This window comes from Filicampus tigris, chromosome 4 (genome assembly GCF_054856515.1).
Source record: "Filicampus tigris isolate MCC_2025a chromosome 4, RoL_Ftig_1.0, whole genome shotgun sequence".
NCBI classification, from domain to species: domain Eukaryota; kingdom Metazoa; phylum Chordata; class Actinopteri; order Syngnathiformes; family Syngnathidae; genus Filicampus; species Filicampus tigris.
The window spans coordinates 6,682,675-6,708,129 of record NC_141220.1 but is presented as its reverse complement, the minus strand read 5'-3'; the positions used below and the strand labels follow the sequence as shown (position 1 = coordinate 6,708,129).

General features: G+C 40.6%; 1 protein-coding gene across 1 annotated transcript in view; it reads right to left on the bottom strand.

Annotated features, from left to right (window-relative positions):
• The window catches only part of hydin (HYDIN axonemal central pair apparatus protein), an 89,855-nt gene that overhangs the window by 41,262 nt on the left and 23,138 nt on the right, over window positions 1-25,455 (bottom strand). The window contains exons 22-44 of the mRNA XM_086029144.1: window positions 25,201-25,293; window positions 24,615-24,835; window positions 24,023-24,110; window positions 23,374-23,583; window positions 22,016-22,207; window positions 21,755-21,929; window positions 21,487-21,560; window positions 20,650-20,777; window positions 18,710-18,840; window positions 18,346-18,473; window positions 16,043-16,156; window positions 15,751-15,828; window positions 15,505-15,654; window positions 13,639-13,878; window positions 12,389-12,512; window positions 12,197-12,268; window positions 11,864-12,034; window positions 9,552-9,722; window positions 7,521-7,681; window positions 5,701-5,775; window positions 5,184-5,367; window positions 4,892-5,021; window positions 4,645-4,801 (exon numbers count right to left, since the gene is read on the bottom strand). Of these exons, the coding sequence (XP_085885270.1) occupies window positions 4,645-4,801; window positions 4,892-5,021; window positions 5,184-5,367; window positions 5,701-5,775; window positions 7,521-7,681; window positions 9,552-9,722; window positions 11,864-12,034; window positions 12,197-12,268; window positions 12,389-12,512; window positions 13,639-13,878; window positions 15,505-15,654; window positions 15,751-15,828; window positions 16,043-16,156; window positions 18,346-18,473; window positions 18,710-18,840; window positions 20,650-20,777; window positions 21,487-21,560; window positions 21,755-21,929; window positions 22,016-22,207; window positions 23,374-23,583; window positions 24,023-24,110; window positions 24,615-24,835; window positions 25,201-25,293 (3,267 nt within the window). The remainder of the gene's footprint in view (window positions 1-4,644; window positions 4,802-4,891; window positions 5,022-5,183; window positions 5,368-5,700; window positions 5,776-7,520; window positions 7,682-9,551; window positions 9,723-11,863; window positions 12,035-12,196; window positions 12,269-12,388; window positions 12,513-13,638; window positions 13,879-15,504; window positions 15,655-15,750; window positions 15,829-16,042; window positions 16,157-18,345; window positions 18,474-18,709; window positions 18,841-20,649; window positions 20,778-21,486; window positions 21,561-21,754; window positions 21,930-22,015; window positions 22,208-23,373; window positions 23,584-24,022; window positions 24,111-24,614; window positions 24,836-25,200; window positions 25,294-25,455) is intronic.

The window sequence follows — 25,455 nt, the reverse complement described above, 5'->3', positions numbered from 1 at the left end:
CCAATCACAGCTCACTTGTTTTCTGAAACAGAGCCATGATTGGTCATTATTTGAGCCCTCAGCATCTGTGATGTCATTATCAGTGGACAGAAGTAATAAAACGGCCGACCTTTGAGATGGTAAAAAAATGGATGGATTTTACAACTTAACTCATATTCCACAAACACAATATTAACCAGAATGCCTTGTTTGAACTAGGGTGCCTGCATAGAACATATTCTTGAAAAAAAAATGTTTGGGTTGACTTTAACTTCAATTGAAAAAAAACAAGCATTGGATTCAACTCATGCTAACAGCCGCCCAGCCCTTTTCAAACACACACACATACACTTTCAGCTGCTACTGAAAGCATGCTACTGAACACCAATTGATTGGCTAACCTAGTCTTGCTTTGAAAAAATATATATATGACAAACACAACGCTGCATCTAATCTAAGCAGTTTATGTAACCATAGGATGTATCTGTATGTACAGTATTTATGTATATGCTGCAGCTATGTATGATATAAGATAAATATTAGCTGGATATGTGCATTTGTGTGTTGAACGTGTTGGTTCAATGTTGCAATTAGACGTACTTAGCCGATTCTGACTTTGGGTCATGAGCTGCATCACGTCAGTTCTATGGCTAGGCGTCGGCCGAATGAGCCGGCTGGGACGGCCCGGGCAGGATCACAGACCCCATGAAGGGTGACTGCTGCACTGTGTCCCGCGGCCGCCGCAACTGTGGAGATCTGTGGGAAGGGCCCGCCCAGAGTCGCCGCCGCCCACGCTTGCCGGCTGGGACGAAGCGAGCCGAAGAGCTGAGCGCGAGTGGGGGCAAGCTAACGTGCTATTGCTACGCAGCTTCGGCAGCAGGAGTCCGAGGCTGCATGCCATGTGCGCACACATTTTTTAAAAATCTGTCGTATTTCGTTCGTAGCTCTTCTTCTAACTAGGAATCGAAACTTAGCACCGACATTCTAAAATCTGAACGGTTCCGGGGGAACCGGAATGATGGAACCGATTCCACTCGATTCCGGGTTTTCGGTGCACAACCCTAAGGGGGATACAGCCGTGCATGTGTCTGCCGAGCAATTCATCCTCATCGTCAATATTTTAAAGCAGATGTAACGCCTCCTCTAAAGCTTTTTCTTCAAGGTACATGTGTATATCATGGTGACCAGCAGCCTTTATCAATGCAGCAGCTGGTTGCTATGGAAACCTTAATCACGCGATCCAAAAAATTGATGGCGTCAAAAGGGGGTTGGATTAACTTCGAAAATAACGCGCTAAATTGACAGCCCTAATAAATATACACACACATGCTGTGTGGGAGGAATCCACACTCCACACTATCCATCCATCCATTATCGATACCGCTCATCCACACAAGGGTCGCGGGGTGTGCTGGAGCCTATCCCAGCTGTCTTTGGGCAGTAGGCGGGGGACACCCCGAATTGGTTGTCACCCAATCGCAGGGCACACAGAGACAAACAACCACACTCACAATCACACCTAGGGGCAATTTAGAGAGTCCAATCAACTTACCATGCATGTTTTTGGAATGTGGGAGGAAACCGGAGTACCCGGAGAAAACCCACGCAGGCACGGGGAGAACATGCAAACTCAACACAGGGAGGCCGGAGCCGGGATCGAACCCACGACCTGCGAACTGTGAGGCGGACGTGCTAACCAGTCGATCACATTGCCACCCCCACTCCACACTAATACACTCTAATACACTATTTGTTCCAACACCTTGCTAATTCTACCCACTTGCACATGGAGTACTCTCCTGTTGTCATTGGACATTAGTTTGTTCTTCATTTTTATTATTAATTCATAATTTCTAATGTTTTCCAGGTCAATATTCAAATGGCTCTGGAATCCTTGGATAGTGATCGTTTGCTTGCCCTGGGGCACAAAAACTGCGCTCAGGAAGCAGACTACTGTCCATTCAGTACTAGTTGCAATTTCCATATTTCTTCTCATCCACAGTGGGACTTAAACTATTGACCCCCTGGTACGATGAAAAAAATGAAATATTATTTTCTACTTAAATAATACTACAGCTCCCTTCACATTGATATTTGGCATTAAGGGGACATTAAGTGATGTATATCCTTTTGTTACACAACCTACAGATACAAGCTATTAATAGATGAGCAACAAGATTAATGTCGCCAATGACCAGTATGAGGGGGCCGGTTTACAGAAATTCTAGTCCCACCATCACAGTTTAAATGGCATCACTCGCGTTCACTGCAGGAGTTGAAGTTCCAAAACAACTGCAGTTTTCTAATAGGTCTTAGTTCATCAATTGGCGAGTTATACACAAACTGTATAGAAGGAATGATTCAAATTTCCTGTCCCATTTAGTTCTCTCCACTTTAAACTCCTCCTTCATCAAATCGTGGTTCACTTATAGTGGTCTCCCTGTATCAGGGAATTTAAAAATCGTACTTTTACAATTTCATATGGCAGAGTTTTTTCCTACATTGCAGGACATTGCGGTGATCATTTTCCTACATACACTAATGTTACTGCCGACTAAAGTACCATTACTAAAGCACATTCATATAGTATCCGCTAGGGTCACAGCTAATGCCCAGGGCTGGCTAAGGTGAGCTAACAACAGCCCACTACACTCTCATTCACTGACTTCCATGTCACTCAACAGTCCAGGCCTCGCCTTTTAATGGCACGCACATTCAAAGTCACAAATACTACAATGCGGAACATGAGAATTGTGACCCCAAAATGGACAAAAAAATACCTGCACTACAATAACTTTTTGAGGGCATTATGTAAAATAATGTTTATGCCATGACTCAACTAAACAATGGGATGATGAGCAGAATATCCATCCATTCACTTTCCAAACGTGTTATCCACACTAGAGTCACGGGTGTGCCGGAGCCTATCCCAGCTGTCATCAGGTGGTAGGCAAGATGCACTCTGAACTGGTCGACAGCCAATCACAGGGCATGCATAGATGAACAACCAGATGAAATACCATGCACGAGTTTGGAATATGGAAAGGGCAGAGCCTGGATACGAACCCTCAACCTCTGTGAGACGGATGTGCAAACCAGTTGTCCACCATGAGTAGAATATCCATCTATTTATTACGAAAATGCTTATTTAAAGGCCTTAATTAGCATACATTAACAAAAAAAAGTTCATTTTTTTTAAAGTAATGAACTGCATGTTTATTTTTTTGCCAAAGCGAAACTATTTAAACTTTGACATAGTATATGAAACCATAATGTAACTGGAAACATATTCAAAAATTGAAAATATCAGCTTTCATTGCCGTGGTAAAAGGGACTCTGTAAAATAGATTTACGTGATTTCACTAGTAACACTATTTCCCAGGAACTACAGCATGGATTTGGCTGAAACCTGTTATCCACAGGGACGTGCAGTGAGTTATATCTGCTTGCGAAATCACTCATTTCTATGTTCAACCCCGAGCTGAGAACACAATGATACGTGACATTGAAAATATTGAAATGTTAAAGACTTGTCAGTACTCACACATAAAAACTACATTTTCCCTTACTTTGACGGTGTCATACAGATGTTCACGACTACAATCGTTCCTTTAATTTTGTCTACTACTCAGAGAACCTCTTCTTTGATTAGATTACAAATTTCTGCCCAAAATATCCATGAATAAGCTCATACTGGCTCACATTCCTAGGTGTGCGCCAAGTACGCTCCTTAAAGTGACACTTGTATAATAGGTTCGTATTTAACAATGACATCAGTACTAAAATGTCCCCCCCAAAAGACTCTGTAGTGATTTAAGGATTTTTTTTGTGATTAGATTTACGACAAATTGGCACGCCCACTTTTGGAGCTCGGCTTGTTATTTCTTCGGTCTCAGCGGTCTACGTCGCAGGAGGGAGGCAAGCGTGGTAATATTGCTCGCTTTGTCAGCTATGTTGCCAAAAATACCAACCGATCGCCACCAAAATGCAAATGCACATTGTTACTCTTGTCCACTTCAACCTGTGAAAGTATAAAGGTGTTCTGCACAATAGTTTGGATTTATTGACATAAAACGTGATCTCATCATGATCACCTCCACAAAATCAAAAACCGTGGCGATCGCTTCTCCACTAACACGGACTGAAGCGGACAAGAGCATGAATGTACACAGGAACCCCAACTGGTTAAATTTCGGACATTCAGCTACGCTAAACTCGTGTCAACTCTCAGGAGGCAGACGGCGACTGCCTGTGCACAGGAAGGCACACCATCTTGTTTACAATTAGCCCCTTAAATGAATTAGCCCTATCGCCTCCAACAGTATCTGCTATGGGAGGTTTTAGAGACGTTTTAAGTGCAAATTACTTGTTTTTCAGGGAATTCCATGAAGATGGTGACTCCTTATCACGTTGCTAGTCATAAAGCTTTAGAATATATAAATGAGAAAATACACACCGGTGTATGGTCGCCACTTTGCGGATTTTTGCTTATCGGAACATAACATCAGCAATAAAAGAGAGACAACTGCACTTGATTTTATCATTGTCCCACTGTCACAACTCCAAGATGCTGATTGGAATACTTTAGAGTATATTGTAGTCCCCCTCTTGGGAACTTGTGCGTTTTTGAAAGAAAATGGCCTCTTGACCAATAAATAAACAGACCTGCTTACTCTCCACGGAACCCTTCTTCCTTGACACTTGCTTGCTTTCCTTAACTGTACCCTTTTTAGTCTTCTTTTTTAACTCATCGAGTTTTATTCTCTTCAGATCATCCTGTTGCTTTTTGTCCTTCTGCATTTTCCTGATTCGCTCAAGAAATCTGAGAGATGGAAATACACAGACTTTAATGCTAGTGCCAAATTAAAAATGAATGAAGATAATATATTGTGAGATTTGGAGAGTTGAGTACTTGAGTTTCTTTTGTTTCTGTCGTTCAATAATGGACTCCTTCTCTTCTTCTGGCAGAGCTTCATATTCCTCCTCATCCATGTTCTGAAGCCACTCCTCCTCTTGTTGTGCTTTTTCCTTCAGCAGGGCCTCTGGCGATGTCCAGTGCACAATAATTAGATAATTGGTATGAATGATTATTGTAGAGGTTACTGTAACGACTATCTTATGCACTATTGTAAAGTTGTGGTCCTTCCTTATCCCTGAAAATTATTAGATTTCTCATTAGCGAATAAGTAGTTTTGTTAACTTACCTTCAGCTTTTCTTTGTGCCCTTTTCCGAGCCCTGAGGGCACTGTATGTGTCAGATAAGTTGATCACATAAATGTGTTTACGGTTATTAAGGGCCTTGAGAACAACTTGAAGAGAGTATGCCACAGACGTGGTGTAGACTGAATCAAGACCATAAATTATGATGCCACAATAGCAGTCATCTAACTGCATGACATGCGCGGACATAAAAAGGAAGATAAAAGCAGTGATTAAATATCAGCGGTGAAAGTACAGTACAAACAACTGTCATGTCATGTCATCTTCCAAACCGCTTATCCTATATAGGGTCGCGGGGAGTTGCTGGAGCCTATCCCAGCCGTCAATGGGCGAAGGCAGACTACACCCCGAACTGGTCGCCAGCCAGTCGCAGGGCACACATAGACACTGTCACTGAGCGGGAATCGATCCCACGCTGCCCGCACACAACTCAGGCGTGTGTACCACTACACTATCAGCGGACTAGTACAAACAACTGTGTAATCACAAGTGTTATCCTACCTGAAACCTCTCCGTTAGGATTTCGACCAGCATTTGTTCAGGCAAGAGATTGCTCAGTGTGGCCTTATCTATTGTCTGAAACAGAAAACAGTGATTCTAAGGAGCCAGAACACTGCCATTAAGTTTTCCATCCATCAATAATCCAATCCGTTTATCCTCACAGGGTCGTGCTGGAGCCTATCCCAGCTGTCTCCGGGCAGTAGGCGGGGGACACCCTGAATTGGTTGCCAGCCAATCGCAAGGCACAGAAAGACAAACATCCGCACTCACAATCACACCTAGGGGCAATTTAGAGAGTCCAATCAACTTACCATGCATGTTTTTGGAATGTGGGAGGAAACCGGAGTACCCGGAGAAAACCCACACAGGCACGGGGAGAAAATGCAAACTCCACACAGGAAGGTCGCGGCCGGATTCAAACCCACAACCTCTGCACTGTGAGGCGGATGTGCTAACCATTTGACCACCATTTGATAAGCGGCCCTTTGTTGACCATTATTTGGTAAAATTCAGTTAAATCTCCTTATAACAAGGCTCGTGCTGCGTATCATGCTTTTACTGAAAACAACAAGAACTTTATATCGTAAGTGAAGTAAATTGACTTATTTTCAATGCCAGTGTGCTGTATGATTCTGTTTTCAGTATATGTTACACATTTTACAATGAAAGAAACTCATTAAATGGGAAGTCGACCCAATCATATTTTTTTAAAGAATATGTTGCAGGCCCACTAGTTGAAACAAGGCAATCTGATAAATATTGTGGAATAAGTGTTAATCCACTCATTTTAGCCATCTCTTAATCCAATTCTCACTCTCTTAGCCAATAAAATGCATCGGAATATACATGTGACGGTGTCATGAGTTGTCAGAGCATATCCAGAATTTTTTTTGAGGAGTAATGGCGGACGCCGTCGATCGCAGAACCTCTTCTCTAAGTCACGGCAGTGATATAGACCAGTGTTTTTCAAACTTTTTTGAGTCAAGGCACATTCATTTCATTGAAAAAATCCTGCGGCACACCACCAGCTGAAATTATGTAAAAGAAGCTTATTTTAACAATGTACGTGTTATATTGTTTGTATAAGCATTTTTTAACATTGAAAAGTGACGTTATTTTATGACGTCTTGAATAGGAATTAAATAAACACAAAGAGAAAAGTATTTTATAATGTTTCATATTGATACTTACTCAGTCTGAAACATGGGCCTGTTTGGATAAACATGCATCACTAATTCGCTTGTCTCCAAACAAAGAAAATGAGCTACCGGCTGCTGCTACCTGCTGGTATGGAAGAGTACTACAATGTAGTAAAGACATGATTACGCTGCCAGGCGCTAGACCGCACAGGCACACAAATTATTTCTCACGGCACACCTGACAATATCTCGCGGCACAGCACACAGTTTGAAAAACACTGATATAGACGACATAATCGCGGATTTTAAAGCCGTGAAACCATCCAAACCTGATGTATGGTTAAGATATGTTTGTAGACAGATTTCAAGGTCTTTGTAAGAGAACACAGCACTCAATTTTTTAAATTAAAAATAGTGCTTCACTTTCATCTTCGATTGAAACAGTAAAGATGAATAAACTCGTGCCTGTGTGCAAGCTACATGTCTAAGCTCTTAAATTCTTTTGGAATTATGTTACTATCTGCTACAGGGGCTGAGATATTAATTATTTTGTAGGTGGCGAAAACGTCAGGTTTTCAAGGGTGACTCCTAAGACGACCGTAGGTTTTAGAGAGATGTCTCACAAAGGGCTTCAGGCTTTCATGGGTTGAATACACTTGTTTAGGACTTGAGAAAATGTACCTGGCTGCTGCATGTGCTCTCTTTTTCTTTTGGAGCTTTTACTTCACTGCTGTTGCTTTCAGTGGGTTTTGAGTGAGCTTCAGTGGGAACTGAGTTTGGAACTGCATCTGTGGTTTCCCCAATGGAATCTGGTTTTGAGCCAATGTTTGCAGATATATGAGCTGAAAGAGAAAACACGTTGACTCAAATCCATAATTATGATCTATAATATATAATCTATACCCCTTGCAAATAATAGCTGCTAAACTGAATGTGATACAATTTATTCAAAGGACTCAATGTGCATTTTTTCCCAATTATAAAATGTTTTCATCAGACACACATCAGATCCTTTTGTCAAATTACTCCAAGAATTAAGCATTTTGCACTTAACACCTCCTAACACCTAATACCAAAGAATGCAAATATAGTGTATAGTTCTATGCATTCCTGAACACAACATTTAGGCAACACAATGCAGGGCAGAAAAAGTAAGTGAACCTTTGTATTTATTAATGGGGTTGAGCCTCCTTTGGCAGCATAGCCTAAACCTAATATTCCCTCAGTCCCGCACAATGTTCAAGAGGAAATTGTACCACTCTGTTTTACAAAAATGTTCTGAACTGTCTACATAGTATTATTTACGAGTCTCGCTCAAAATCACTCTCTGCCTTTCTCTCCGGCTGCTGGGCAATACGAGATGTGCCAGAAAATTCCAGAGTTGTGTCAAAATTATAAGCATTCCACTTTCTGCTGGAAGGAACCTTCCACGATCCTATGCAGCTCCCTTGTCACAGCTGTCTTGATGTTGTCCATATCTTCAAAACGGGCCCACTAGATAACTCACTTGATCTTGGCAAGAGTGGTAATATCAGCAGCTAAGTGAGTGAGTAGGGAAAATGAGATGTTCCTTTGGGCCAGAAACTGTCAGATGCTCATAGCTTACAATGAGCATCTGACAGTTTCCTGTTAAGGTGAAGCAGTGTTGTCCTGCCACAATTCTTGTGTATACTCAAACTGAACTGCAAACCATCTCATGAACTCTTTGTCGACAGGGTGGTTGATCGTCTTGCCCACAATAAAGTGGACAACTCATATAAAACTCAAACATAACTTTTGCAACACAAGTCCTTGACGTTTTACGTCACAAGTCTTACATATTCTTCCCATTCCACTACAGATGGTTTGTATATGCCCTGTCATATATAGTCAGATTGACTGCACACTCGGCAAGGTTTCTAATCCGAACGTTGATTGACGAGGCTAATCAATATTTTAATCATGTGCCCAATCATTGTTTGTCCACGGTAGCCTGAAATAAAGCTGTCATGACATAGCCTTACCATGAACAACATCAACATCAACATTAATGCTAGTTTTAAAAATTGGTGAATTGTAGGAACTTCATCCTCCGAGTTCTTTCGCGCAAGGCACGGTTCACATCGTGTAACTTAGAAAACTCAAAACTGGTCACTCAGGGTGACACCAATCTGAATCCACTCTGATCATATTGATTGACTCTAGGCTGGCTGACTATGACTATCTATTAATTCTTGGCAAAGTCATCAGTATATAGCAGGAGTCACCAACATGATGCCCTCTGGCACCAGATACAGTAGCCCCCAAGGACCACCTGCTAAATAGCTCACCACTGATAGAGATTTTCTACGAATGTTATAGAAGTAATCATCCGAAAATGTGAACACTGGTGAAGATTTATGGAAATAAAGTGTTGCATATTGATATTTATCCTAATTTGTCTGAGAAATCATTACCATGATCATTGCGTTTACATAAATGAATATTATGAATTAATAATAACAACAAATGAAAATAATATTATTAAAGGTCAAGCGAGCAAATTTGTTGTGTGTGTGTGTTTGTAAAACTGATAGCCCTTTGCATTAATCAGTACCCAAGAAGTAGCTCTCAAATTCCAGATTCTCAGAGACCAGGTTGAAACCCTTGTCTAAACGTTCGCATACTTTTTCCATCCTGCATTGTGATGTTTCCATCATGTTCCCAATAAATCTAAAAAAAACTGTCGCTCACCAGCCTCTTCCATCCTCTGAGCGTGCTCAGCAGCAGCACGGTTAAACAGTTGTCGTCCAGCCAGGCTAACGAGGGAAGTCCCATGCATCAGTGAATCAGCGAGCATAGCATCCATACTTAGACAAGCTCCTCCATAGTGATTTGACAGAGCAGTCGCTTTGCTGCTTTGATCTTAAAGAATGGAAGAGCAGAAAAATATATTGATAGGTTTTAATTTCAATTCTGCCAACGACACAAAATATGCTTTTGAGTCACCTAAAAGCTCAGTGGTTGAAGCGCCATCATGCTTGATTTCAGTTAAAAATGTTCAGTGTGTGTCACGAGAACCGAATGGGGTGAAATTTAGACAGTGGAGTTAATTACTGCACTATTGTTATCTGCTAGCTTGCAGCTTGCTGGCTGTATGCTGTACATCTTGTCACTTACAACCGGAAACCTATTTTGTCTATTTTATATTTAAGTAACCATAACTGGGACATACAATTGTTGTAATCATTCTTAGTGAAAATACCATATATATTTCTACACCATCAAAATAATGTCCTCTGTGTATTTGTTTAAACGGTGTTCAAACAGCATGTTTGAACTGTTTTTTTTTGTTTCTTTTGAGCCTAACCCAGCAGATTTTGGGCGAGTGGCGGGTTACACCTCAGACATGTTGCCTATCAAACACACGGCAACATAAACATAAAACCATTCAAGCTCACTTTCAGACTCCTGGATAATTTGAGTGTCCTTATTTAATTTAGATGGTTAATTAAGTTCAGCAGTATTGAGTAATGGTTAGCACATCTGAGATTTGGGGGTTCCGATTTCGGTTTTCTGCTGGTATTTCCGCCCACATTCCAAAAGCATGCATACTAGGTTTATTGAAGGTTGTAAACTTTCCAAACGTGTGAATGTGACTGCGAACGGTTGTTTGTCCAGATGTTTCTATGATTGGCTGGCGAAAAAATTATGGTGTAGCCAGCTCCCTCACACAATGTCAGCTGGGATAGCCTGTAGCTCACTTGTGACCCTAATGAGGACAATCAGTAGAGAAAATTGATGAATTTCAACTAAGAGCAAAAAGCGACATCACACACGATACACAGAGATGCCATACTGAAAATCTTTGTTGGTCCTCCAGAGTTCCACTCCACTGTATTGTACAAAACCCAATTTCAATGAAGTTGGAACTTTGTGTAAAGTATATTGCCGCACGGGCTCAGGAACACTTCAGAAAACGAACCATTAGAGCTGGGCAGTCCGGGGGCGGAATTGTCCGTCCCTCCGTCCGTGACGGACGCCCATTTTTGGGACGAGGGACGGGTGGCCAACAAGTTTTAAAAAAGGGACGGACTAAGCAAGGGCGGAGGTGGATTTTAGTCCGGACCACTAATCGTCTGTCATGCGTGTGACGTGGTCGCACGCAGGCCAAAGTTCATCTCAACCTACTATGGGCAAATGACAAAAATTGCCTCCGACCATGACAAATGTGCCCCTAGTTACCCAACTGCGCATACACTGGCGATGTAACACGAATTTCCGCGTATGTCAGATTTCACCATTAAAGTCGAAATTTACGTCAAAAAACTTTGTATAAAAAAATGAAAATACAATAGAATAAAAAGCATAAGACGCTGTACTGAGCATTACTACTGTGAAGTGGGTGGAGAAAGAGGAGAGGAGGGTGAAAAAGGCAAAGATACAGCCGGCGCGGAAATAGACACGATCGAGACACTCAACCGCAAGGAATGCTGGTCTTTGTAGTACAGGAAGTGCTTGTATGCGGAAGTGCATTGTCTGGCGCAAAACCCATTGCAAATACACAAGCAGAGGTAAACAAGCTCAGAGGTGCAACACAAAAGCACACTTTTGGAGCAAGGAGGAAACCGGCTGCTTCATTCATGTGGTGAGTGACATGAATATCAAGTGTTTTATTGACAGTTGAAAAGTAACCAGCGGAAATGACGTCCGTTTGAGTCATGACGCCATGTGCCGCCGAACACAGTGTGTTATTCAAATGCCGGAGCAACTCTGTCTGCTCAATCATGTAAACGGGCTATTCCGAATGTTTTCAGAAATCAGAATTTTGACTTTCACCCGAATATTGACTGCATGTAAACGTAGTCACTATGGTGAAGAGGCACAGGCGTCGTAAAGTCGTAACATCGCAGGTCGCGTACGTCATAATATGATTACTGCCTGTATATATTTACATAATGTCCCAGTTTACTGGAATTCGGCTTTGACTGTACATAACACCCATTTATTTTGATTCCAGTTCCCGCTGATAGGCTCGATTAACGTTTTTTTGTTTGGTTGGTTACCTGTCAGTGGGGCTCCATATATGATAATAGCAATGCCTCTGCAGTTCAGAGCAGCTAGACCTTTGGGTGACAAGTCAACACCCATGTAGCGGGCAATTGCACTGGACAGAGGGTTTATCTCTAGTGTTCCCAGACTCCCAGTAGCTTCTGCTTTCATGATATCTGAAATGACTAAATTAAACACACAGTATATACATGAGTCTTAAAATAATCATAAAACAGTCTGAATGATAATATTAAATTCACTATTTAAAGTCATACAACAACGGACCTCATATGTCAAATTACTTTAATGTATTTCATGTCGTAATGTAGTTTATTAGTCACACTTACTCAGTTCAGTTCTACGTCTTTCACCCCTTTTGCCGCCTCTTCGTTTTTGACTCATTCCAGCTACGTTTTTATCTGAGTATAAAGGTAGATCAGATCATTGAATTTTAAGTCATTGAATTTGCAATAAACATTTATGAATTAAATCATTTCTGACAGATGCACTTGGGCGCCAGTGCTTTATACTATCATGACCTTTTAGCCGAGAGCAGTGATCCTTGTAGAAGTCCATAAGTTCTACAGGAAGATTCTCTCCAGCATGTCTTGGAGGCAACAGCAGTACATCGTTTGCATCATATCCATCCAGTAGATTTAGGATCTTCACAGAGTGACGTCATGGGGGACAGAAAGTAAAGAAGGGACACATATTGTATAAATACAGTGAACGTGAGAGAGAATTCAGAGAGACAATGAGAGAGAGCGAGAGAGAGAGAGTGTTCAGGAAAATTATGTATTTCAGTCCGTTATTCCTTGTAATTGAACCAATGACAGGCCTCCCATTGGGGATCAAGAGTACTTTACGGGACATGCAGCAGCTTGAGCTATTTTTAAAAAAGGCAAAATGGGGTAGCATGGTACGATACTGGTTAGCTACTTAGTTATAAGCCTCCTAGTCAAGAAGTCCTGTTTTTTTTTGTTTTGTTTTTTCCTCTCTGTGCTTAACTGGACACTCTGACTTCTTACTACAATTAAAAAAAAACATGTTTTTAGGTTAATGAAAAACTCTAAAACAGGAGTCTCGAACTCTGGTACTCGAGGGCCGCTTTCCTGCATGTTTTTGATGTTTCGATCCCTCCTCCAACAAACCTGATTGAAATGATTAGCATTGTTATCAAGCTCTTGCAGAGTTGCTCTCAAATGTGTATCGGTGTGAATATGAACGGTTGCTTGTTGTTTTTGTTCGTGCCTTGTGATTAACTGGCAGCCAGTCTAAAGGCCTAGATACACCAATCCGACTTCGGACGTCAGTAAGCGTCAGGGAGTCAGATCGCGCCATCTGACTGATGTAGCGAACACCGTCGTAACATCGGACCCCATCAGGAAGTGTCTGGTGGGCGTTTCAGCATGTTGAATCGGCGTTGTGACATTTGGTCTCTGATTGGCTGTTAGCTAGCAAATCAGCGCATGGAGCACAAACGGGAAGTGACAAATGCGGACAAACAGTGAGCATGCCTTTGATGCCCTAATCTTAAGAGTGAGGGTTGACAATCTAATTATTTCACGATCCTGTGTCAAGAACGTGAGGCTTTACTTCGCGTGGGCGTTTATTGTGAGCGAAAAATATAGCTGAATGCATTGTTTACGTTTTTATAATCCACCCCTGGCCAGTAGACGTGCCCGACGCCATGGGGTAAGCGTTGGTCACAGTTGGCCAACATTGGATTACATATGACATCACATATGTGAACATATGATTAAAAATAGTTTGCAAAAACAGCTCTTACCTTTTCTTCCTTCAGGTACTGTGTGTCAAACTCCAGGGAGTAGAACTCAATGGGGTAAGAACAAGGGTTTTTAACGATGACCTCTGCTTCAATCTCCATACTGAATGGCAGACAAGGCCCCATGGTCAACTCAGGTGGACAAAACAACAGTTCTGGGTCTTCACCCTGTCCCAGGGCTGTGATGACCACCGGCTGGGTGCCTTCTGTTACAGTTATTATTAATTGCCTCTTGTATAGACACTGCAAAGAAATCAGTTAATTGTAAGTCAGTGTGCTTGCCTTCTACTAACATTATTGTACAGTCCCTCCAGGATTTCGCGGGCACCTTTAATGATTGTTGCGGTCTAAAATGTCTTATTTCAAGGGCAATATTCCTAAAAGTTGCACTAAAATCTGTATAAAATATTTGCTCAAAACCTCATTTGTTTACAATTAAGCTTTTCTTCAAATTTTAAGCAACAGATGTTTACACACATATATTCATTATTGAAAAATGATTTTTCTCAATGTGGCTCCTCAGTCTTCTTCTTTCTGGTAGACTCCAGCTAAATATATATATATTTGAAGATAATAAGACAGATGATGATTTATTTATTGCTATTTTTTGTGTTTTGTCTTTGTGTTTGCATAAAATGTAAATAGGTAAATGTAGTTTTTCATTGCCTTCAGGGGGAGAAAATGCCAGGCTTAAATAAGCATTAGCTTCTGCCTATGCCATTCTGTCATGGGACATATGATTGTAACTGTTATGTTGTGTATATATTATGGATTGTAATGATGACTGATGACAGAATAATCAATCAATCAATCACTCAATCAATCAATCATGATGACTGATGACAGAATAATCAATCAATTAATCACTCAATCAATAAATCATGATGACTGATGACAGAGTAATAAATCAATCAATCAATCAATCAGAATGGCTCCTCCAATGATGACTTCTCTCACGTGTATCTTCTCATAGCTGGGTGGTCACTAACAGACATTTAGATGTTGATAACTTCACAGATGTGACAAGAAAGTGAACATTTAGCACTCTTAAACTTTTTTTTCCCAACTGTGTAACTGTAACTTGATAAAACGTAATATGACATCGTCAGCCTGTACTGTGAAATAACTAAAGGTGGGCAATATATCATCATTTTCAAAACAGTTTGTGAATGTTATTAGGACAATGTGAAAACATGTAATAGTACATTTAGAATCATTTAGTGTGATTATAATAAAGTAAAGTTTTGTACACAAATAACATTTTGTGCACAAACGACTTTGTGACACTTCAGTTGATAATTTTGCACATTTCAAATTTGATGATTAAACTTCGACTAACACAACAAAAGACAGGTTTAATCATTGATTTACGTCAGCATATTGAGCAACTCTAGGATTAATGCACCTTATTCACATACACATTTTATATATCTAAATTCTGTTCTCCTGGTAGACCTTGAGTCCATCACCTCCGTTAGGAAAAGGAGAGAGTGCATGTATCTTTCATATATTTTTTTTCCTAACCCTTTTCATATGTAATTGGAACGATACAGCCGTGAGGTGCTGTCAATGGGCGCCATTGTCTGAAACAGGATGTGACGTAATGATTTTCTTCTTCCCAGTGGGGTGCCCGCGGAGCCATTTTAGACAAAATAACCCGCAAAGTTACATGAAATGTTCATTTTTTAAACGTAGTTCTTACGGGAAAGTTGCGCTGTTTAAACAAAGTTGCGGGAAAGTACGATCTCACTGGATTTTCTTGATTTTGCGTTAATAGTTGCCATTGCAAGTTCACAAAATCCCGGAGGGACTGATTGTAGCTGTGTTTGCATTATTTCTGTGACATCTTGACAAGGTGAATGTGTTTACCCCCTCAGTAGGACTGAACTTGACCTGCACATTGACCCGGTCGCCAGGGGTGAGCGTGCCGGAGGAAGGAGTCATCTCAAACATCACAGGTGGTGGTCGGTGCTGCTGCAGGTATTTGCTGCGCTGATGGAGGGGCAGGAATTTATCGACCTGAGAGAAAAGTAGAAGAGGGGTAGGTCTCACCTTAATGTAGTGACATGTATCAAGCTGTAATTGAAACTGACAATAGCTTGTATTGTTGAATACCTTTACAGGTTTCACATCCTCCACTATGCTCCATTGGCATGGCACAGATTCATGATTAAATAGCTGCATCGTCTGAATCTGATTAAATATAAAATTAGACATTTTTAGCCGATGGTTCGACTTATTCCTGCACTTATTTTTTTCCAAAAGTCAACACTCACTACACACGCTATTCTTACGTCACTCTGTACAAATGATGACATGACATAAGATTGAGAATACTTAAGTGAAAATGCATTTTGTTGAAAATCATGTTGCTTAACAGCATGTTCATTTATCACACTGTTATTACCTTACACAATCCACACCGCACAACGTCAAACTGCAGTGTTTCTGAGGAAACGGAGATTGACGGCACAGTCACCACTGCACAAAGACGCACCTGCACCGATGGACCACCTATGACCTGTAATCCAAAATAAAATAACTTGTGAATTTAAGAAACATCACATTTATACTTGGCATTGTGAAGGATGTGATTTTGCAGTTAAAACACAGTGTACATTGGATTATTCTCACTTTTTCAAAAACTAAAACAGTTCCTATCGGTGTTTTAGGAATAATCCTCTGACATTCACTAAGTAGATGAAGGAAACTAATTAACAGTGCCCACTTCATTGTATTGTCTGACTGAGAATAGCCCTTTTTGAAGATGCAGCCCTGTCACATGCAAGTAATAGTTATCAATGTCCTGACATATTTCAACATTTTCTGTTACCTCCTCTCCAGAGTAACGTGAGTTTGGCCTGAACATAGCATAAGACTGCTGCTAGCAACAAGACTAGAAACCTCTAGATGCCTCCAACAAACTTCTTCAAAAGATGACAGAAGTGGAGATGATGAATATGCATTGACTTGAGGTATATGTGGAGGTAAATGGACAGTTGGGAATAAAACCTCTTTACCAATGGGTAAATGACCACTTTTCTGAAATCATCAATGAGTTAATAAGAACCTCAACACAAATCAATCACACTCAGTTTGCTGTGTTTGATAAACTCACTAATCCCCCAAATCAAATAGTCCCAGAACTCCTCTCGGGAGGTAAATCAAATGCATTTGCCTGCTATTTTAGTTTATTTCAATTCAACCCACCTACCTCCATCACGCCCCCTACCCCCCCCCCCCCAAAAAAAAAAAAAAACTGAGGTAAAAAAAAGAGGATCGCTGTTACTAAAATCCTGAAGCTACTGTCTTTTAAAACCAAAGACCAAGTCTGAAACCTTGACTTTTAGCAGTCATATATCCAATCAATCACTAAAACAGCCTTCTACCAGCTGAAGAACATAGAGTATCCAGAGTGCTAGACTGCATGTTACAAACAGACCAGGAGAAGCTCATCCATGCTTCATCTCCAGTAGACTTGACAATTGTTATGGTCTTGTGAATGGACTCCCTCAAAAGAGTATTAAACAGATGAAGCTCATTCAGAATGCTGGCAGCTCGGGTTCTGACCAGAACAAAGATAGCAAAGCACATTACTCCAGTTGTAAAGTCCTTACACTGGTTCCCAGTGAGCTATAGAATAGATTTGAAAGCGCTGCTCTTGGTTACCTACCTTGTCTATGCATAAGTAAAGCTGCCTTGCCTAAACCAATGGGTCAATGGCAAAAATGGATTATCTCAACATGATGACAAGGGGCGGGAGTAGAATGCTGCATGTTGAATGAACCCCTCAGTCTAGAAAGGTGAGTGTGAACTGCTATGTGCACACAAGCTCCCAAACACAGCATGGATTGCATTTTCCCTTGTGGAGTCAGCACTTCATCGCCCATTTGCTGAATAATACCTTCCAGTTTGTGTGTAAATCCGTTTGTGTGATGCAAACAGCAGACACATCGCCAAAGCATAAACTCAGTGCTATTTATCAGAAGCTAACTTGCCAGCTATGGCTAATCTGTGCAGCCAACAAAACTCGAGGCAGCTTTGCTTACCTTGTGGCTTTAACGCAATGTTCCAGACAGTTTAGTCTGGTCGTGGCGTGGCCTAACCTAGCTAGTCTTGTCATTGATAAACTCATTGTTACGGGTGTGCCATTCATTTATTCATTTTCATTCTCCCAAACGCTTGTCCTCACTATGGTTGCCGGATGCACTTTAGAATATCCCAGCTGTACACCCAGAACTGTATGGGCGCCAAGCCAGTCGCAGGGCACAACCAACCATTCACACTCAAAGTGACAGCTACAGCCAATTTAGAGTCTCCAGTTAACCTACCATTCATGTTTGTGGAATGTGGAAGTAAACCCGAGCACCCAGAAAAAACCCACACAGGCACGAGGAGCATGCATACTCCACACAGGAAGCAAACCCACAACCTCTGCATTGTGAGGCAGATGTGCTAACCAATCGCTCACTGTGCTGCCAGGGCGGAATTATGTACTGTAAATTTGATTCAGAACCACTTTTCGGAAATAGGCAGATAAACGATTGACTTGGTTGTTTAATTTGATGCTTGATGGGTGGGCGCGCACTCCAGAAAGCCATCTATTTTGTGCTTGTTTGTATACAAGCAATTAAAAATTGACATTTTCATAACATGTACCCTTTAAATGAAAATCATGGGAACAGATGATTCTGTTGAAGTGACGAGTACCTGAATTGGAATGAGAGCACTTCTTATCCCCAATGACAGGTTGCCTTTTTGGGGATCAAATTCAACGGTGAAAGTCTCTTTCTCACCACAAGAAAGATTCCTGATGCTACCAAATTCTACTTTGAAACCTTGATGGACCAAGCACATAATCACAACATTGTAAATACATATAGCATTGATTAGAAAAGATAGCAAAGCAGTAAAGCACCGTTTGATAAGGGACAATGGTAGAACATTGTAATCATGCGCCAGTCAGCATCCCAATATAAAAGATTATTTCTTATAACATTTAGAAATATCGAATCTCAACTCAGAATACTGAAAATGGCACAATGTTTGTATCAAACATATGCAAATGCATTACCTGCAGTGACTTTGGAGTTGACATGGAAGGACACCGGTAATGGCCCATTATTGGTGATCTTAACAGTGTGTTTGAGGACTTTGCTCGGAACAACATAACCAAAATCCAGAACATACTCTGGGAGGAGGAACCTGGGAAAGTGGGAAAGAGATAGCATTGCTGCACATTTATATATCGTCGGCCACATAACATACTTGCCTAAGTCATATTTCAATGTTTAGGAAAACAAGAAAAAAACTTTTTTTTAGAAAACACATTGATATTTTTATTGCCATTGTAACACAACATGCAACGAGGTATTTGAAGAAGCATGCAAAAGGAAAAATACCCTTAATTCATTTCTTTTTAAATGTTAATTATTTTATTAATTTCAAAAAGTGACTTAGGGCAGAATGTGCCTTGACTTAGGCATTTTGTTTCTCATACGCATGAATGCAGACTTAACCTAATGTCCTAACCAAAGTTGTTAGCCCTCCTAAATGTCTAACCCAACCCTCCTAAATGTAACCACACTAACAAAGTTGTTTCTTTGTGTTTAACCTTAACCAGTTTTCCTTTCCCACCCTTAATAAAGGGAGACTTGATTGGGCTGAACATTGGCACTTTCATAATAGGTGTGTAGCAATAGTGTCAAAGTGTGAAAATTCAACCCCCGGGGAAACTCAGTGGTGGTTTAATGTGTTTTTTTTTTTTTTTTTTTATAACTACATTCTTAATGTCAGCCATGTTTTTATTGGAGTGGAAGGTTTTGGGTTTTTTTACATCTCAGCCTGTCAACATCAATGAGGAAAGGATGCACGCATTGTAACATTTTTTCCTGGCTTCTTTTGTCACGTTCTGTTGTCACCTGGTGTCTGAAAAGGGTGACCAATAGTCACCAAAAGTCATATGTACACATTCTCCAACCTGTGAAAATAGTTTATTGTGTTTTTTTTAAATGGCTCAGGAGTAGCTCCTACAAATTTAAATATATTTGAACGTGTACTGAATCTTACCTAACGCGCAAGTAACTATAAGACTGTTTTAAAAAAATGAATGGATGGATGGATAAATAAATAAATTGCTTGGGGAGCTGAACGTGGGCTAGATAGATTAGACTAGTCCTTGTGTAGCGCAGTGCATGTTTGGTACTCAAAATAGCAAATACGGCATGAGAGAAACTGCATTTCAGCTGCTTTTTTCATCAATCTCTCATAAATGAGCCATGGAGAGCTTGATTAAGATATTTTCAGATGTTCAAGTGGGCATAAGTAGTGATGTCCACATAACTTTGATGCCAATTGAATACCGTTTTTTGACATTATGTACAATTATTCTGAAAGGACACATTGTGTCCAGTTCCTCCCAGACTCCTACCAAGACATGGGAGGAGGAAGGAACATGGCTATATAACTGACTAGAAAGGGGTGTTTTGAGAGTAGTTAGGCAATTAATTATGTTTTTCCATAGCAAATGGATAAAACTGAACATACAAAATAATGTAATTTTTATGATAAAAAAAATACATCCAGAGTGTTTATGAATGAAAAATGGGAAATCCTGGCCAGATCTCTTTAAGAAAAATCAGTAGTGTTTCCTAGTCTTTGCTTGCTACTTGCTAGTAAGGTGGTTTAAAGTTTAAATACAGAGTTCATATTCCAGTACATTGACCACTCAAAGACTGTATTGTCATTGAGAACTGTGTCACACCAAACTATTTGTATACAGGTAATTAACACATACTTGCATACAATTACGTAATTAAGACGTACAATTCCCTTAAAATGTACTCATTAAGCAGAAAATATGTTTTATATTCTCCGAGCGGAGGCTGACTATGCCATATTTTTAAAACTCTTGATCTAAATGCCTTGGGGCGGGGGAAATCTGTTCATATTCAAGTCCACTTGTTGTAGCATGGTTTTCCACATGTACCTGTATGTCTGCATGCTAATACATACTTGCTGAGTTTGTTCCATTTTTTGGTGGAACCTTGGGAGTTTCCCTGCTCCAAAAGGCTTTTGCTCACAGCCAGAGCATTTTCTGTGACCAGCATTTTCTCAATTTCCAAAAGAAGTATCTGTTCGTACTAAAAGAAGACAGATGAGTTCAAAGTCAATTCATACACACAGTCAGAGCTGGGCATTCCGCCTATGTGACGGACCGGTCCGACTATCCGCCTATGACGGACACCCATTTCGGGAACCTTAAAAAAATTAATTATCAATTGAATAATCATAGTCGGAAGCTCATTTTTTCCATCTGTGTCATCGTCTATCGTCTATTTTTGCAGTGAGGCTTCAATGGCCACGGGTAGGTTTCCGTTTCCTGTTGGCGGAGGCCGAGGCTTCTGGGTCCTAATAGGAGACAAATTTAGTGCGGCTGCGGTGAGGCTTCCATGCCACGGTAAGTATTTCGTTTTCTAATATTGCTCAGCGCAGGGTTGCAAGTGAGAGTTGGTCGAAGTTTGTAGAGGGAAACTGAAGGCTGTATAAAATGCTAAGCGGACCGGCCTATAGGGGATTACGATTTGTTTCGGCCAGGCAAAAATGCGGATAAACGGATGGCGGAAGGGTACACCGGCTGCAGGCGATAAATGGACCGGGATTTTTTTTTAAATGCCCAGCTCTGCATACAGTATACCTGTACAGTTGCTCATTACAGTATATCAGTACAAAATTCTCATAATCCCCTTAATATAACCTCATTGAATTAACGGAAACACATCTAAAATGACCTCTTACAAGAATATAAGATTTGAAAGTTTAACTTCAGCAACAATTATTTTGATGACTAACATGATAGGCACTGGTAGCCCCCATTTTGACTGCTTTTCTGGCGTGGTCAAGCACATCACTGTAGCCCTCTTTAGCTGTAATGAAAGAACAGGATAAAATCAAAGGTCTACGTTGTTCCATTTATGTCAAGCACATCATTGTAGCACTCCTTAGGTCTAGAGAAACAACAGGATAAAATAAAAGGTCTACGGAGTTCCATTTATATACTGATCTGCACCACACTGCAAGAATACGTTCACGTCTGTGTCTTGCATTGGTCTAAATTTACCCAGGCTTCGAGGCAAATTCAGGGAGATCTTTGGGAACACTCCCTCGCCTGTGAGTGTGATGAGCTGCGGTGGTAAGTGAGCCACAACCACCTCAAACCACTTCTCAAACTTCTCAGGGATGCCAGGGAGGTAAAGCACACGCAAACAATGTTTGGAGCCTGCCTCAATGTAACCCTGCCACACAAAACACTGAATTGGAAAAAGGACTACTCTGTCTATGAAATGAATGACGTTTATTCATGGTTTTAACTTCAGCTCACCGTAGGGGGAATGACCAGTGGTTGACCAGGTCGGATCTCATTGTTTCGCTCGTCCTCAATTTCCGGCATGGTATCTTGGTTCTCCTGTTCCTCTGCGGTCTTCTCCTTTTGAGGCTTTTCAGTACTGAATTTAAAGCCCACCTTTCCAGTATTCCTCAGAACCACGGTCGACTCCCCAATGAGATCAAAACGCTGGAATACACACACACACATATACATATACAGTATATATACATATACAGTATATATATATATATATATATATATATATATATCCCACGAGACGAGATGTCTCACGAGATTGAGTCCGCGAGAACGAGACGAGATGAGATTTTTGCTAAATTTCGAATATAAAAAAAATACCTAATGGAATTTTTTCAGTTTTCAAAATGTTTTTTTATCGTACAGACTGCAAGAAAATTAATCAACTAGCTCTTAAGTTCAAATGCAAACAGGAGTCACTTTCGTTACATGCTCTCAAATATTGACCTCTGCTCATTTTGCAGCCAAATTTAGAGGAGAGTCACTGTCACAAAGAAGGACTATTATATAGTTTTACTTTGAAAAGTTGCTCAATGGCTCATTGGAGAAATCCAAAATAATTTGGGCGCTTTGCAAAGCCAAATTCAAATACCATATTAGTTGTACGTCTTCGGTGTATCGTTCAACAGTGGTATTTTCCAGGAAAATAATCTTATTCAAGAATCAAAGAAAGCTATTAGAACAGTCTTTTAATCAAAATATACTTTTATTTTTGCCGCACTCCTGACACACGGTCAAGTAAGGAAAAAATAAAAGAGTGTTGTGTACCTTGCGGCACCACAGACGCAATGACATGTGCCCAATATTATTTTTATTTCACCGATCACCACACTGTGCATGTGTGTGTGTCAGTTGTTTTTGTTTGATATTTTATCTTCGTTTGGTGGCATGTCTGCCTGTGCGGCGCCTGCTTCTCACGTGAAATTTATGTTCTCGACGTCGACTGGCTGTCGCCGACAAGGGACGGGCCGAGATCGATTAAGTATGTAGGACGGAAACTCGGCGACAGAGGGACGATGCCCAGCTCTGCTTTTGAGATCACTAATGTGTTGCACTAAAGCATCTGCTCATTCTTTTGATTAAAATGAAGCAATACTTTGCAGGCACACGAGGCACGTTTGTGCGCACTGGGCATCGGACCTGGGAACCGGAATTTTAAAATGTGAACAACTATTGTTTGCGACCATTAAAACTGCTTGCGAACGTCTTTGCAACCTTTTGCAACCTTTAACGAACCCTGACGAAAAACCAGCATTCGCTACATGCGCAAACACTCGGGCCGGCCCTGCAGACTGGTATCTTTAAGATAGTCATACCTGAAGACCAAAGTCAACAGTAGTTGAGTCCAGACTGAAGCTGATCTCTGATGCTTCTCCTCTGAGTCTAATGTCATATATCGGTCCATGCTCTACTTGGCACTGTGCGATCACCTCTCGGCTAACATAGTCCTGGCCATGGAAGATGAATGTGACCAACTGCTGCTCGCCAGGTTTCAAATGCCCAAGCATTGGCAAGACATCAAAAATCTGTAGAAAGAATATCAACATTATCTCAGTTCACCTAACTATTGTCACATGACAACTTTCTCTGTACAGTCTCCTAACATTGTATTTTCTCTCTCCTTGGTTCTGGTTTTTAATATTGGATCATGCCCTCTGTTGCTCGCTTGTGTGTTTTTCTCCTGGTACTCTCGGGTGGCTTGCTACCAAATTCCAAAAATATACACACTAGGTTAATTGAAGCCTCTAAATATTCAAAAGGTGTGAATGTGAGTTTGAATGGCTGTCTGTCTTTATGTGCCCTCCCCTTGCCCAATGTAAGCTGGGACAGACTCCATCTCACCCCTGAAACGTGAAAATCTATGAATGGAGAAGACTGTGTTACATTCCAAAGCAGATAATAAAGCATGCTGAGCACAAAGACCTTTTCATAATAACTATTGTTAGCTTGCATGTTGAAGCATACCTCTTGCACACACACAGAGCATTGTGGGATGTCCTGGTCCGGTATAATACCTTCGTTGCTGAGATCAGCTGTAGTGGGGCCAGAAGACCTTTTGAAGGAGAAGTATCATGTTATTTCACACAATGGATACAGTATGGAAAGAATAAAAAGAGAGGTGAATTAAATATATTTCTAGACTTCTTAATGTACATAAAATTCCACAAAGGCAACAAATACAAGAAATATTTGGAGACTAACAGAGTTGTGACTTTGCCTTTATATGGAAATGAAATAAAAGTGTCAACGTGATTGAGATGTCGACTGGCATCTTTAATATAAGAGGATTCACAAAAACATAATTAGTTAATTAATGAAAGTTAGAATTCAGCCAGGACTCGATCAGCCGTCTGCCACCCCGTCAACAATTATGCTTCAGCGCGTGATAGCCGCACGTACCATCCACCCCACCTGTTGCCGATTATTTACATCTCTCTCTCTCTCTCTCTGTCTTTCTCTGGCTCCCTCTCTCTCTCTCTCTCTCTCTCTCTCTCTTTATATATTTATATATTTATAGTTTTTCTCTATGTGTGTATGTGTTTTGGTGTTGATATACCTGATGACACAATGTGTATGATCCACCAAACAGGCCCAGCGATAAAATACCGGTAGAGGGGAACAGTTTGTCATTGTGACTTCCTGGTGATTTTCTGTGGAGTTCAGCACGCTGCCAAAATCCACTGTGGTTGAAGAAAAATGGAGGTTGGGATAATGGACTTCAGCATGCATTTCCACCTTGTCTTGTTGCGGGTGTCCTTTGTAGCACATGATGAGGGTCTGAATAACATGACCAAGAAAGAAAATCTGTTATTTAAATATATATTCTTTCCATTTATTCTTGCACATTTCCTTCAAGTTTAAAAGATTAAACCGTTTTTCTAATGGTTTCATTTCACATAATGATAACTAACAATGGAGTCATTGGTAATGTAGCGATAAACATAGCTGCCTGCCAAGATAGCTATGAGTGTTCCCCATGATAAAATAGACGTCAAATAATGTGTTGGAATTCTAAAATAATTATTTCATTCTAATGTGTTATGCAACTTGAGGACAAAGTTCAGTTGTTTCATTCTAGCTATAGAAAGGTAGCACGAAATACATTTCCCCAAAAATGAACTTAAAAAACACCTCCATGTTACCTGATCCACCACTTGTGACAACTGACCATGGAAGCAAGTTGGATCAAAACATATCCACAAGCGAGCTTCTTCCCCTTGAACTAATGTCATGCTCTGAAAAAAATGCTTTCTGCAGTTAGATCATTCAGAAATCTCACGGTTGATGCAATGAAAAGATTATCATTAACCAACTTTATTTTTACAATACTCTTTTAGTACACAGTTCTGCACTTGGAAGTGGCTCCTGCAGGCTTTAATCATAGTCACAACCTTTTA